Here is a 13,089-nt window from a genome sequence, read left to right on the forward strand (position 1 = left end):
ATATTTACCGAATCGGTAAAATTACCGATTTGCCCTGTTTCCGTGCCCCTACATCTCAATAGCCAAATAACGGTCGGTAACGGCCGAATTCGGCCGTTACCGACCGGTATTTGGCTACCTACATCTGGCCCATGGAGAGTCGATAAAGGGAACACCAGAAAGTATTCCTTTTATAGTAAAGAATATAGGCAATACTCAAGAATTGACTACTTTTTAGTTGATCAGAGTCTGCTGTCCGACCTTAAGTTTATTGCCCATATTCCTGCGTCGATATCAGATCATTCCGCAGTAGAGGTGAGGTTAAATCTTAAACCGGAGAGGTGTCAAAGGAGATGGACTTTAGATACGGCCTTATTACTGGATAAGAGGGTTATGACTGTGGTGAATGTAAAAGCAGAAGAGTTTTTTGGGTTTAATGTGGCCTCTACAAGTAATCAGGTAGTGTGGGAGACCTTCAAGGCCTATCTGAGGGGGCTGTTGAGCTCCTTAATGATCAACAAGAGCAGATCAGCTAAAGAAGCCGATGCAGACATCCTTAGGAAAATTAAGGAAAGGGAGAAGGAGCTGCAACAGGCAGCCCTTGTGTCTAGAAGCCTTATGCCACAATTAGAGAGGGAACTGGTCTCCCTGCAGGCTGACTTCCAAGCCAGGATAGATAAAGTTGTAAAAGATAGATGGGATGCCAGCAAATTATAGCATTTCGCCTATGGCGAAAAATGCGGCTCCTTGTTGGCTTGGAAGTCAAGGACAGATCGGGTTAGGAACCATATTAAGAACTTGGTCCAAAGAGGGTCTGGTGTCCTGTTGCAGGAAGATGATGAGATCAGAGGAGAGGCCAGATCTCTTATGCATGATCTGTATAAGGAGGACACAGAGTATAGTCCGGATGCTGTAAGAACATGGTTGAATCACAGAAATGTACCTCACCTAACCAAGACAGATAGGTCATATCTATCTACTGGTATTACAGAGGGGGAGATCATTGAACAACTTAAAAAGATGAGTAGGGAGAAGGCTGCGGGGCCAGAAGGGCTGCCAGTTGAGATATATCTGGGTCTGCTAGATAGGGTTGTGCCAGTCCTAAAAACTCTGTTCAATAAAATATATTTAAAGAAGGAAGCAATTCCGCCATCATGGTCAGAGACAACAGTATCCCTGATCCTTAAGCAAGACAAGGATCCCCAAAAAATCAAGGCATATAGGCCCATCTCTTTATTAAATTCGGACCTCAAGATTTCTTCTGGAATTTTGGCTGCTAGGATGGCTAAAATTATTAAAACTATTATACACCCAGATCAGAGGGGGTTTATACCGGGAAGGCAGCTCAATGAACTTACTTTTCAAGCCATAGGGGCAATTGACGTTGCAATTGAGAAGAGGTTGCCACTAACCCTGGTCGCAATGGATGCCGCTAAGGCGTTCGACCAGGTCAGCTGGAACTCTCTCTGGGAGACCATGTCTAGTTTCGGCTTTCCTGTAAATTTTATTGAAGCTGGCAGATCTCTCTATTTAAATCCACGTGCACAAGTTCTGGTTAATGGTATCCTCTCGGATTGGTTTGATATATCAAGAGGAACCAGACAGGGTTGTCCCCAGTCACCCTTATTGTTTAATTTATATATTGAGCCTTTTGTTTGTTCCCTTAGAGAAGGTCTTTCTATTTTGCCTTTTAAGATTGCTGACCTGGAACTTAAGTTCGCTCTATATGCGGATGATCTCTTAAAGTATACATCGGACCACGCTAAAGCTATACCCAGACTGTTTAAGTTAGCTGGCGAATTTGGTAAAGTTTCCGGCTACAAAATGAACAGAGAAAAAACGGAAATTATGAGCTGGAACTCCGGGAATGCAGTACCGGGGGTAAAAGGTCAGATACGATATTTGGGGATCCATCTTGCACAGAAGTTGATGGATATACCAAGAGTCAGCTGGGAGAAGGTTTCTAAGGAGGTGGGTGGCCTATTGTCACGTTGGGCAAATTTACCGCTAAACATCTACGGGAGAGTGAACTTGGTAAAAATGATAATTCTACCCAAATTAACGTTTTTGTTTAATTCTATTCCACTTTCCTTTAATGTTAAAGACCTTGCTGCTCTCCAAGGTAAAATCGGGTCATTTATTTGGGCGACCAAGACCCCGAGAGTAGCATGGGAAAAGCTTAGGAGAGGGTTGAAATTGGGAGGATTAGCTCTGCCGGATTTGCTTGCCTATTGCCACGCTTTTCATTTTAAAAACTTTAGAATGCTAGCAAACAGGGCCGATTCTTCCTCTATGGGTCGTTTGTTTCAGGCTTTGTTGTACGATGTACCTCAGGGACAGGAATTCTCTCTCTACAAGTTTGGGAACCCCAAATACTACAAAAAGGTCAGATTAAAGATTCTATCAGCTGCCCTGAGAAACTGGAGATATATCTGGAATGTATTGGGAATTTCATATTATACATCGCAGGCCCCAATCTGGGACTCTCCGGGTACCCCGGAATGCCTCTAGGACCAACTGTCACAACCATTTAGATCAGCAGGCATCCAATTGTGGGGAGATCTCCAGGAAGACGCACAGTTTATTAGTTGGGAGAAAATGTGCAGAATAACCAGTGGGACACTGACAAGATTCAAGTACTATCAACTGTCTGCATGGTGGTCATCCCAGTTATGGAGTAATGAAGTCTCAAGCACAGCGGTGGAATCCATATCTAGAATAGGGCCATGGAAACGTGAGGTGTCATTCTGGTATGGAGCATTTATAGGAACTAGGGACTGCTTAGATGAAGAGCTGGTGAGGCGTTGGGGCAGTGTATTTTTATCCGAAAATGGGGATGATTTGCGGAAACTTTGGTGTGATTCCTTCTCCATGTTACAGGCAGTGGTCAAACCAGCTAACCTTAGAAGAAATCACTAGTACACTGCTTACAGGGTGTATTGGACTCCAGGTAAATTGTCCAAAATCTCCACAACAATCTATAATTGCCCCAGATGCAAATATCCTGCTGTTGACGATTTGCATATATTCATGGATTGCCCGAAGATCGGCCATTTTTGGATGGAGGTTTGTGGTTTCCTGGAGGATGTATTGGGCCTGCAGATTGAAGTAAGTGCAATGCTAATCTTTTTTATTCTTCTGCCGGATTAAGGTTTGAACGCTCCAGCCTCAAAGTTTGCATTAGATGTAATAATTGTTGCAAGGAGGGAAATCTGTAGATCCTGGAAACTTGAGGCACCCCCGTCCTTTGCTGACTGCCTAAAGAACATTATTATGGTTAGCCAATCGGACATGGCTTGTGATACCACTAGTGTGGATAAGATCTGGGCAGCTCTAGAGATGTGGAGAGAGAAGTAGGATCAAGTCCTATGATTATGCCGGAGGGCTGTTGGTCCAGTCCTCCCTAGTAACAGGCAGGTCCCCAGGTGTGTGAACGGGAGTGGGACATGGATACAGCCTTACCTCTGGGACGACTATCTCTCCTTCAAGCCAACCACTAGGGCAGTCCCCAATTAGGGCTTGTATGAAGGAAGTGGAGATATTCCATCTTCAGGGTCTACCGATGGCATGTATGAGGACAAAAAAAAAAAGAGAGGAAGCGTGTAACACAAGCAGCAATATGGACAATGGGGGCAACCAGCAACACGGACGATGTAGTGAAGAATGGCGGGTGGGTGCATGCAGCAACATGGACGAGGGAGGGTGGAAAAAAACAAGGAGGGGGAGAAGTACACAAGCATGTCAGCTGAAAAAGACACACTCAGAGTGCTTAAACACAAAGATTAAGCTAGCACCTAAACAAATAAGCAGTGGAGGGACATAAGTAATGCGTCCATGCTCCATGGGAGGGACACAAACACAGAGAAAGGTAACCTGCGGCAGCTGGCCAAGCAAAGCAAGAAGCAAATGAGGGTTACAAAGAAGCCAATCAATGGTAAGCAGTGGGTGGCCTCTAAGCCCACTGTTAGAAAATAAAAGATCTAGAAGAGACAGCCCATGTGGTGTCTAAGCAAGGTCGAATATAAACAGTTTTTATGTAAGCATAGGAACTTTTAGTCAAACTCTGCACCTTGAGGACAAATATCCAGTATATGTGTGAGTTGTAAGGTACAGACTGAACCTGTTCCTATTACTTGGGTGTGAATCATCAACTTTCTGAGCAACAGCAAAATGCAGCATATTTGCTCTGTAACTGTAGAAAAACAAATATCAAACAGACCAACCTCTTGGACTTTTTGGCTACGTTCGAAGATAGCCTGAGCATCTTTGTCTTTCTCAGTGTCCATCTCGTAAACAGCTGTTGCTCCCATATCGTCTGGTCCAACAGGTTTCTGAAACACAGTTTGCAGAGGTTCAGAATTAATTTCTTTTGTGAATAGAATGGTTTATGTTACCCACTTGTTAACACTGTTGATATCCTCAGACATGGTCTATTCACTGCTATTATGTGGTAATAAAGAAATCCACTACCAAGAAACTAGTTCCCACAACCCGCATGACCTACACAAAATAATTTTCAGAATGTATCCATTTGTTTCTAAGGGTTTGCCTTTGATTCTCTGCATGTTCCTCACCCACCCAAGTAGCAACCCGCCTACTTTACCATCCCCACATAATGGTGTATGTTTTTACTGTGGGGTACACATTTTCATAGAATTAATTTCAAGTGCATCTGTGGGCATTTGCATGAATACAAAGCTTGTTTCTTTCAGCATATAGTGTTTGCTGGTGTCCCCTAGCTTTTCCTAGATCTCTATAGCCTGCCTGCGTTTCTAGATCCATTTCATCAGAAATTTCTACCTAGAGTTCTTTACTACTGCGAATGTTTTCACAGGTATATTTTAGGCGGTCCAGATTCACCCCAAACCTTTCCATATGAAGGTTTTAGGGTACTGAGAAGCCAAAGTCAATCTAATTTTTCTCAAACCCCTGGCCAGCAAGTTTTGTTAAAAGGGAATCTAGCCTCTTTTTTTACAGAGACAGAGTGGAATTCTTGCAGAGGATCTCATTTACAGCAGGTTTGGCAAACCAACTCAATGTGGTCAAGACCTCTACAGGAGACTAAATTCCAGGACTTTTGCATTGCATTACTGCTAAACCACTAAACAATTACAGCTCATCAGTTATCTCTACAACCCAAAATCATCATAGAGGACAACCATTTAGTAATATAGCTGGGTACAATGCTTCAGTGCGAGGAGGTGTTGCATGGTTACCGCAGAGCGTGATGACTTGTAGGATACAGCAATTCCTTTTGGGGTTCTGTCTTCTTCACTGCTCGGGCTATCACTATACTGAGTCTTCTCCTTCATACTCCGGTTGGTCTAAGAAAAAAAAGGACATTAGAAGTTAGATGCTGTTTACATCTAGACAAGAAATGACAAAAGTTCCAAATTAAAACAAACTGCATCTCGATGATAAACACCCTTTGATGAGGGCACAGCAGACACAGGTACATCCCTGTAAAGGTTCTTCCAAGCAAATGTATCTAGAGGGACACTCGTAATTACAATGCATTATCACATGCAAAATAAGTCAATATAGTTGTGGTAGGGTATTAATTGACCTGCTTCTTCACATACATTAAATAAATGTCCCAGCACCAACACAATCTTGGTCTTTATCTTAAAGGAATGATTCTTCACTAGTGGAGTGCCAAGCCATACTGTTAAAGGCCCTCTGAATAAATATGGTCACTAAGTTACATACTGTGTGCGAAAAAGAAAGCCTCTGTAAAGTAAGGTGATGTCTACTAAAGGGCCAGTCTGTAGCCAAGCTATAGGAAGTGAGATGCAGTGGAATAAGCATTTTTTTTAGCAGACTCTTGAGTTTAGCTTATCTGTGCATTGCTTGGGAATCTTGATCCAAGCAACAGTGCTTTAAAAATGTATAAAATTACTTCTATGTATCTGCATTTTAGAGGGCCAGGGCAATAAAAGTAACCTTTACTGTTAACCACTGAGTCTCTGAAAGATACGCTACACTGGCTACTCTGAAATGTTGTCTAACACCATGAAGGAATTTAGGGCCTTGTGTTGGCGGAGATAGCTCACTGCTTTGTCTAAAAATACATGATCAAGTCGCACCACTCTCCAGAGTCACCTTCTCCTGTTCGCCATATCTTTAATTCTATTACCATTTCTTAGTTTCTTTTGTGTTTCGAAATTAAAGTGAGACATTCTTTCCCCAAGAGTCAAGAAAGATGTCCTAAGAGGACACAGAAAGGTATAGCAATGACGTTTATGTGGCATCATGGCCTCTAGGAGAAGTCCGCTTTTAGCAAGATGTCAGAAACTTGATACTAGTTTATATGCATGATCAAATTCTATTTCGGCACACAGCTCATAGGTATCTACAGTTGCCAATTTCATGTAGCAAGACATGTGGTGCTTGAAAAACCCTGTCTGATATATTAGCACAATACCTTCAAATAAAATAAAGTACCTTCACAATTAATTAGTAGGTTCTTTAAAAACAAGTATTAACAAAGCCAATAGGTCTGACCTATGGAAAATATTTTCTACCAATGATGTGCAGCATCTGCAAATATAAAAAAGAATTTGAAGTAGTACTATGACGTATCATGACAGTATTGTTTTAATCAACTTCAGAGTAGCAAAGATTAGTAGCAATTTCAAAGCTGGTTTTGAATAGGTTGCTAGAAATTATTGTTACAAAGGATTTGTGGTGTAATGTAGGGCAGCTGTAACAGAGCCAACAAAGAAGCCTCTAAGAGTTCTTACTCAAAATAGTCCAGCTCCTATTGTCATGGAGAAGTACAAGGTGATGACTCATTAGAAGCAAAAGGTGCCAGAGATAGGTTAGTTAGTCACAAATTAGGAGAGCTACCCGGAAGCCAAAAGAATGAGTACATACATAATAAGAGATGCTAATGCAGATTTATAGAAATCGGAATCAATGATACAACAAAAGAAAGCATTAGCAGTTTCGTCTTCGCTTTTATGCTAGGTTTACATCCAGAGCTTTGGACTCATATTAAGCAGAGTGTGATGTGTTGGCAGACACAAATAGTGGATGAGATACTGAAGTACGCTACGTACCACAGTGTCTGCTTTGATACAAAGGAGATAAAAAGAAAAAAGTCACGATTGCACACGTAAAATATTCTTCAGAAGAATGCTAAGAATCAGAGGATGGATTCAGGTTTTGAGACCGATTTTGTTGATGGTACAAATTATGGTGCAAATTCAAGCATGCAAGGAGTACGTATGCAGGGAAATAGTGGGAAGTATACATCGCAAGTAGGTAATATTGATCCAATAGGTAGAGGTACAGGTTTTGTAAATAATCCTAATAGGAATAATGCCTATATTAATATGTTGGCGAGAAGTACTCCCTGACATTATTGTGAGAATCTTTAACACCGGATACAGGAATGTAGACAGAATCCATATCGAATTGAAAACCTTAGTCCCTAGATGCAACAATAAACAATTCAAATGGCACAGAATGGACTGCAACAGTGCAACTCAATATCCCTGTCCACCTAGCTTCTGTGCACAACAGACAAAGTCAATGGCAATTCATTGCAAATATGACTGTAGAGCCAGTAAAGCAAAATATGTGAAATAAATTGCCCTATTTACAGCTCAAGTCCAGTTTTTCACAGAATCCATTAATAATTAACAATGATTTTCCTCAGATTTTAACAACTTTTAAAATCCCTACTCGACCAATCAGTGGCAATGATGGTGCCCGAGGGGGGAGAAGGATTGTATGCTTACTGAAGTGCTAGAGGTAGACCATAGTGGCCCTTATGTAGATGGTTAGGTGAATTGCCAGCAGTATAATTAATTTTTTTATTCTCTTTATTAAGAAGCAGTGCCATAGTACACTTCATAACAAAGGGTGCTAAGCCCAGCGTGCAGGCTAGCTTAATTACGTGGCGATACACATACAAGGAAACACAATTACATAGGCTGTTCACAGACAGAGTCCCGCCTTGCCACAGGAGCCAAAATGGAAAGGACTCCGCCCACAAGAGTAGTAGATAACAGTGGGGACTATGGTAGACCTCTGTAATTTCTCCACGGTCCCATACTTTATTGAATTTCTGGGTGCAGCCTCTACCTTCATACACAAACCGTTTATGTTCCAATATACCAGTCACGGTCCGAGTGCCACCTCTCTCCATTTGAGGCAGAGCTGAGGAACCCCATAATTGTTCCACATTATCTCATGTTATTACAAGGCCCAGGTTACAGAATAGTTGTTGCTATCGGGTATCTTTCTCATCCTCACAGACACCTGGGATGCATAATTTCCCTTTCGGGAGCAACGGTAGTCATATGACTGTTGCCAGGGTTTACACCACTCTCCCCAGTATTGCTGTAGAGAGGGGCACCTATGGTGGCCAGCAGCACTCTACTGTAGTAGGTCCTATGTAAAATATTGAGCTAGACAAGGCGGAACCCTGTCTTAATCGCTACTTCTCTAGGACACATAAGCGCCTCAGTCCACTCCTCATTGAAAAACTCACTGAGGTCTCACTGCCATGGACTCTGCAATGCCTCCAAAGAGTCCGGCAAATTGGTCATCGGCTTTCTGTATAGAAGGAAGACTGCCTTGCACCTGAGAGATTCCTCTAGAGATTCCTCTAGAATCATGCGTGGCCAGTCCATTGGGCAGAGGGGCCACAACCCTCCACCTTTTGTCCCTGACAAACAGTGTCTGTCAGGCTAAACAAAGGTCAGCCTGACAGACACTGTTCATTTTCAGGTCAGGCCGCATGGAGCCAGACATACGCTAATGGCTGCCTCAGCTGAACTTTGCTGGGCTGAGGAAGTCACTGCCACTGTGGGCCTGACGTCCTCAACTCAGCAAAGGTCCCTGTGGCCCGCCTCTCAGTGACGAGGGGTAGCAACACGGATTGTCTCGCACCTGGGCGCTTCAGTTTTAAGCCATGAGGCGTTCAGGGTCGAGTGTCAATCAGTGACACTTCATTGCAGCGTAGGGTGGGGTCAGCAGTCTCACTGACCCGATCCCACTCTGTGATGATGTTGGGACTGCTGCCTTGGCAGTCCCAAGCCTCCTGGAACCTTTAAGGCAGAGCAGGCTGCAGGTAAGTGTGTGCTTTTCTTTTAAATTAATGTTTGGTGCATTTGTGCATGTATGTATGAATTTTTGGTGAAGAGTGTTGTAAATGGATGCATGTGTGTGCGCATGCGTGTGAATGCATTTCTGTGAGTGGTATGTGTGCGTGCAAGCGTGTGCCGTCCGCCCCCCTCCCTCCAAAACTTAGTGGACGCCACCATCTAGCATTCTATCCTCCAGGTGGTTGGCATCAGGTAGCTGGTCACCCCATGTGATGTCTTTAATTAGTGCATGTCAGAGGGATAAATATTGGAAGTCCTCCCCCTCAAGCTTCCTGTACTCCTCCCTAAACGCTAGGAACCCCTTTATTAGCTCTTAGCCCCAAATTATTTAATATTTACAAGACTCCCCTGGCTGAATAGATTGAGTTATTTGGGGCCAAAATAATCGGTTATGCCGACGAAACCCAGACAGTTTTCAAATTTTAAAAGGGGGTGCCAGTTGAACATGATGCTATTAAACCATGCCTCTCTGCCATTTTCTGTTGGATGAGCCTCTTCCAACTGAATTCCGGGAAGACCGAGGTGCTCCGCGTGGGGCACAATTTTGACCTCAAGCTGGAAGTGCACTGGCCAGAAGGAGCAGCTCCAACCAATACTTAAGTGGAAAAGGTTAACAATGTAGGTGTGAAATTTGACAATAAATTGTCCTTGCATAATCAAATCAACTCTGCGGTTGGCAAATGTTTCGGCATACTACACATGCTCAAAAAATTTCTGCACTTCTTGTTGGTCTCAATATGGATTACGGTGGTCTTGGCATTAGTCGTGTCCAGATTGGACTATGCAATGCCTTATACAGTGGTCACCAGCATATATAGTGAGGAAACTGCAAACAGTACAGAATGCTGCTGCTAGGCTCATTCTCAGTCAATCATAATTCTTTATTCAGATTTAAATATAAATCCTTGAAACCAAACAAGAACTACAAATCACTTGACATGTCCAAATACATTGCTTTGAATAAAACCGTTTGACAAAACACAAAATTCTAAAAACACACATTAATATAAAAAAAATAAGAGGAGCCACAACCTATGAAGTACAAATATTCATAATACAGAGGAACATAGTGGGTCTTACAATTAAGTAAGAATATCCTCTTATACCAATTTTACGATTGCATTCCTCTTAAAAACTCAATTAATATAACAATAAGAGCAATCGAATGTGTATATAAAAAACCTTTTTTTTTAATTTAATGGTGAAACTCCGATGTGTCTAAAGCAATCCATATAGTGCAAGGTTTACATTTCATTTAGTTACTCTAGTTATTATTATCCATACCTTTTTATAAAGTGCTAAAGTGCAAAGTTTTCCTGGTTCTAATACAAGTCCATAACAAGCATTTGCAATGCAATAGGTCTCGCATTTATGCGAGCTTGAGTTATTGACATTACAAATGAACGTTCCCTTTTATTTATGTTTTGAAAACGAAAACCAAAATAAAAGGCATTGTCATTTGCAATGTCAATAGCTCAAGCTCGCATAAATGCGAGACCTATTGCGTTGCAAATGCTTGTTTTTGTTTGTTTACTTGTGGCTGTATCATGTCATTGGAGGAAACCCGGACGAGGGGGCAAACAAAGGCAATAGCGAGGGAGAGGAAATAAGAAACCCCACCCCCTGAAATAGAACAATATACAATTGCATGAAATAAATAAATAAATACCCGATTGTTTCTAAGAAGTGCCGGTACTGTCCAAGTAAAAGTATCAGAAGGAGAGCTTCTTACATAACCGAGGGCAGGACAAGAGAGGTGGTGGTGGGGGGGGGGGAGACGGACAGAAGAAGAGAGACCGACATACGAGGAGAGAAGGGGGTATCTTGAGGGAGAGAAAAAAGAAGGGACAGAGTGGGGGAAGAATCAGAGGAGCGAGCAAGTTGTATAAATATGAGAGCGAGAAAGAACGAGGGTGAACTATAGAAAGAAAGAGGGCTGACAGACAGATATAGACGGAAAACGAGAGTACGAGTGAAAGGGAGAGAGAGAATGAGTGAATGGGAGAGAAGGGAAAATATATAGAAAAAGAAAAGAAGACACGGCCGGCCGGCCGTGAAACTGAAAGCACGGCCGGCCGTGAAAAAGCCTTTGATGCAGCAGGGGGTAATTAGGGGAGGAGAATGGCTGGGCTGAGGCAGAGCGCAAAGCCTTTGATGCAGCAGGGGGTGGAGCGGGAAGAGCTGCTGGCGGCACCAAGCTGACGATTTGATGCTGTGCACGCGCATTTTAACTAATTGCGCTTGCGCATTGAGTTAAAAGTACACATGCACTGCATCAAATCGCTAGTCTAGGTAAGTTCAGTTTAAGCCCCTATAGTCTCGCTCTGCTCAATGCGCATGCGCATTGACAGGCGAGACCTAAAAACGAGGCTACTGAACAGCTTATATAAGGCTCTGGGAGACTCTTTAAAAAAATTAAGTGCTACACGGCATTGTTTAACATTGCAACTTTTAAGATGGGAAGAATATATCTTGCACGTTCTATTTTAGCAACAAAATAAAACTATATGGAGATCAGACTGCTTTGATACCTTTTCACAAGGACAGGCTGGCAAGTCAGAATGATTGTACTTGTTTGCTACGAAACCCAACATCAAGGGAATTGGGTTCATTCGGAATCTGGTTAAAATATGTCTATGCTGGAGAATATAGGTGATTCCTAACTAAGAATACTCTCCCGCTGGGATTGAGGGGGTTTGTAGATACAAGGTAACCTAGTAGTCCCCTTTGCCTTATGTTTCTTTAAACGATTGGCTTCATGTCGGTTAAAAGAAGCCTTTTTAGGTCTCGGCCTGCGAAAGACTGCGCACATGCGCAGTCGAGCTGGCGAGACTTAATGACAGAGCAGTGTTTCCCAAACTGGGGTCCGTGACACATGCCCAGGGGGTCCCCAGGCAGCAGTTTTGAAAGCTCTGCAAAGTTCCTTGTAGAATTAGCAGTTTTCGAGCAACAATAAAAGTGTCAAGATAACACCATTGATTAATGTACCTGCTGGAGAGAGTTTTGTCCAGTGGCAGGCTTCACTTATCTAATGTAGCACAGAGGGTTAACATGCCTGCTGCAAAGACCTCATTGTAGTATTAGCAGATATTTCTCTTTTAATACAAATTCCAATGTTGTACATATTTCCCTTTTAAATAGAATGTCTCTTCATAGCTGCTCATGCACATTGTGTTATGGATTCCATTTAGAATTGTTATGGTCTGAAATGGATTGGGGTGGAGAAAAAGGACTGGTAACTTGGAGAGTGGATGTACTGTGCTGCAGTTCAATAAACTTTGGATTTTAATTGGAATTATCTTGGATTTTCAACATCTTTATTACAAAATTGGCGACGAGGGTGTCTAGTACCTACTACTACAGCAGCACAGGTGTGGTACACCTGATTTTGAAAGGATTTTGGATCTTTACCTGATCTTAACCTAGTTTGGATTTTATAAACTTTTGAAGATTGGAGCTTGGTTCATTCCTACATAGAAGACGTTGCTATCGACTATCCTACTTAAGGACTGAAGGATTTAAAACTTTATTTTACTTGGAATACTATTTACACCTGCTCTCACTGGTGTACAATATTCTATTGGTAACGCTTTTCATCTTGGAGACTGCACGGTTGAGGACGCTGTGTTTACCGTAAACTAAGAAATTTATGAGTGTTTGCGCGAAAGTTTCACAATTTTAAACGAAATAAGCAAATGTTTACCTTTGAATGTGGTTTCAACGGGCAACACGCGAAGGACTGAGTCTTCCCGTGCAACAAATCTCCATGCGCCGTGTTGGAGCGTGCAGTTACCATGGTTTCCAAGTAGTGACTCGGGTGTGCTCGTGAAATAAAGGTACTGTTTCACATTTTGGAATATATTGATCAAATAAGCCAAGCCGCACGACGAACGTCACAACTAGCTGTTTGACAACATTTTCACATCGCGTGCATTATTGCTGGAAATTTCGAGATAGTGCTAGACTTTTGCACTATAATCTACAACTGCTGTGT

General features: G+C 42.4%; 1 protein-coding gene across 1 annotated transcript in view; it reads right to left on the reverse strand.

The window, feature by feature from the left end:
- Positions 1-13,089, reverse strand: part of LOC144755797 (E3 ubiquitin-protein ligase RNF113A-like) — a 361,545-nt gene that overhangs the window by 277,945 nt on the left and 70,511 nt on the right. Inside the window, exons 3-4 of the mRNA XM_078645059.1 lie at positions 5,196-5,303; positions 4,203-4,310 (exon numbers count right to left, since the gene is read on the reverse strand). Coding sequence (XP_078501185.1) covers positions 4,203-4,310; positions 5,196-5,303 — 216 coding nt within the window. The remainder of the gene's footprint in view (positions 1-4,202; positions 4,311-5,195; positions 5,304-13,089) is intronic.

Source organism: Lissotriton helveticus, chromosome 5_1, assembly GCF_964261635.1.
Source record: "Lissotriton helveticus chromosome 5_1, aLisHel1.1, whole genome shotgun sequence".
Taxonomy (NCBI): Eukaryota; Metazoa; Chordata; class Amphibia; order Caudata; family Salamandridae; genus Lissotriton; species Lissotriton helveticus.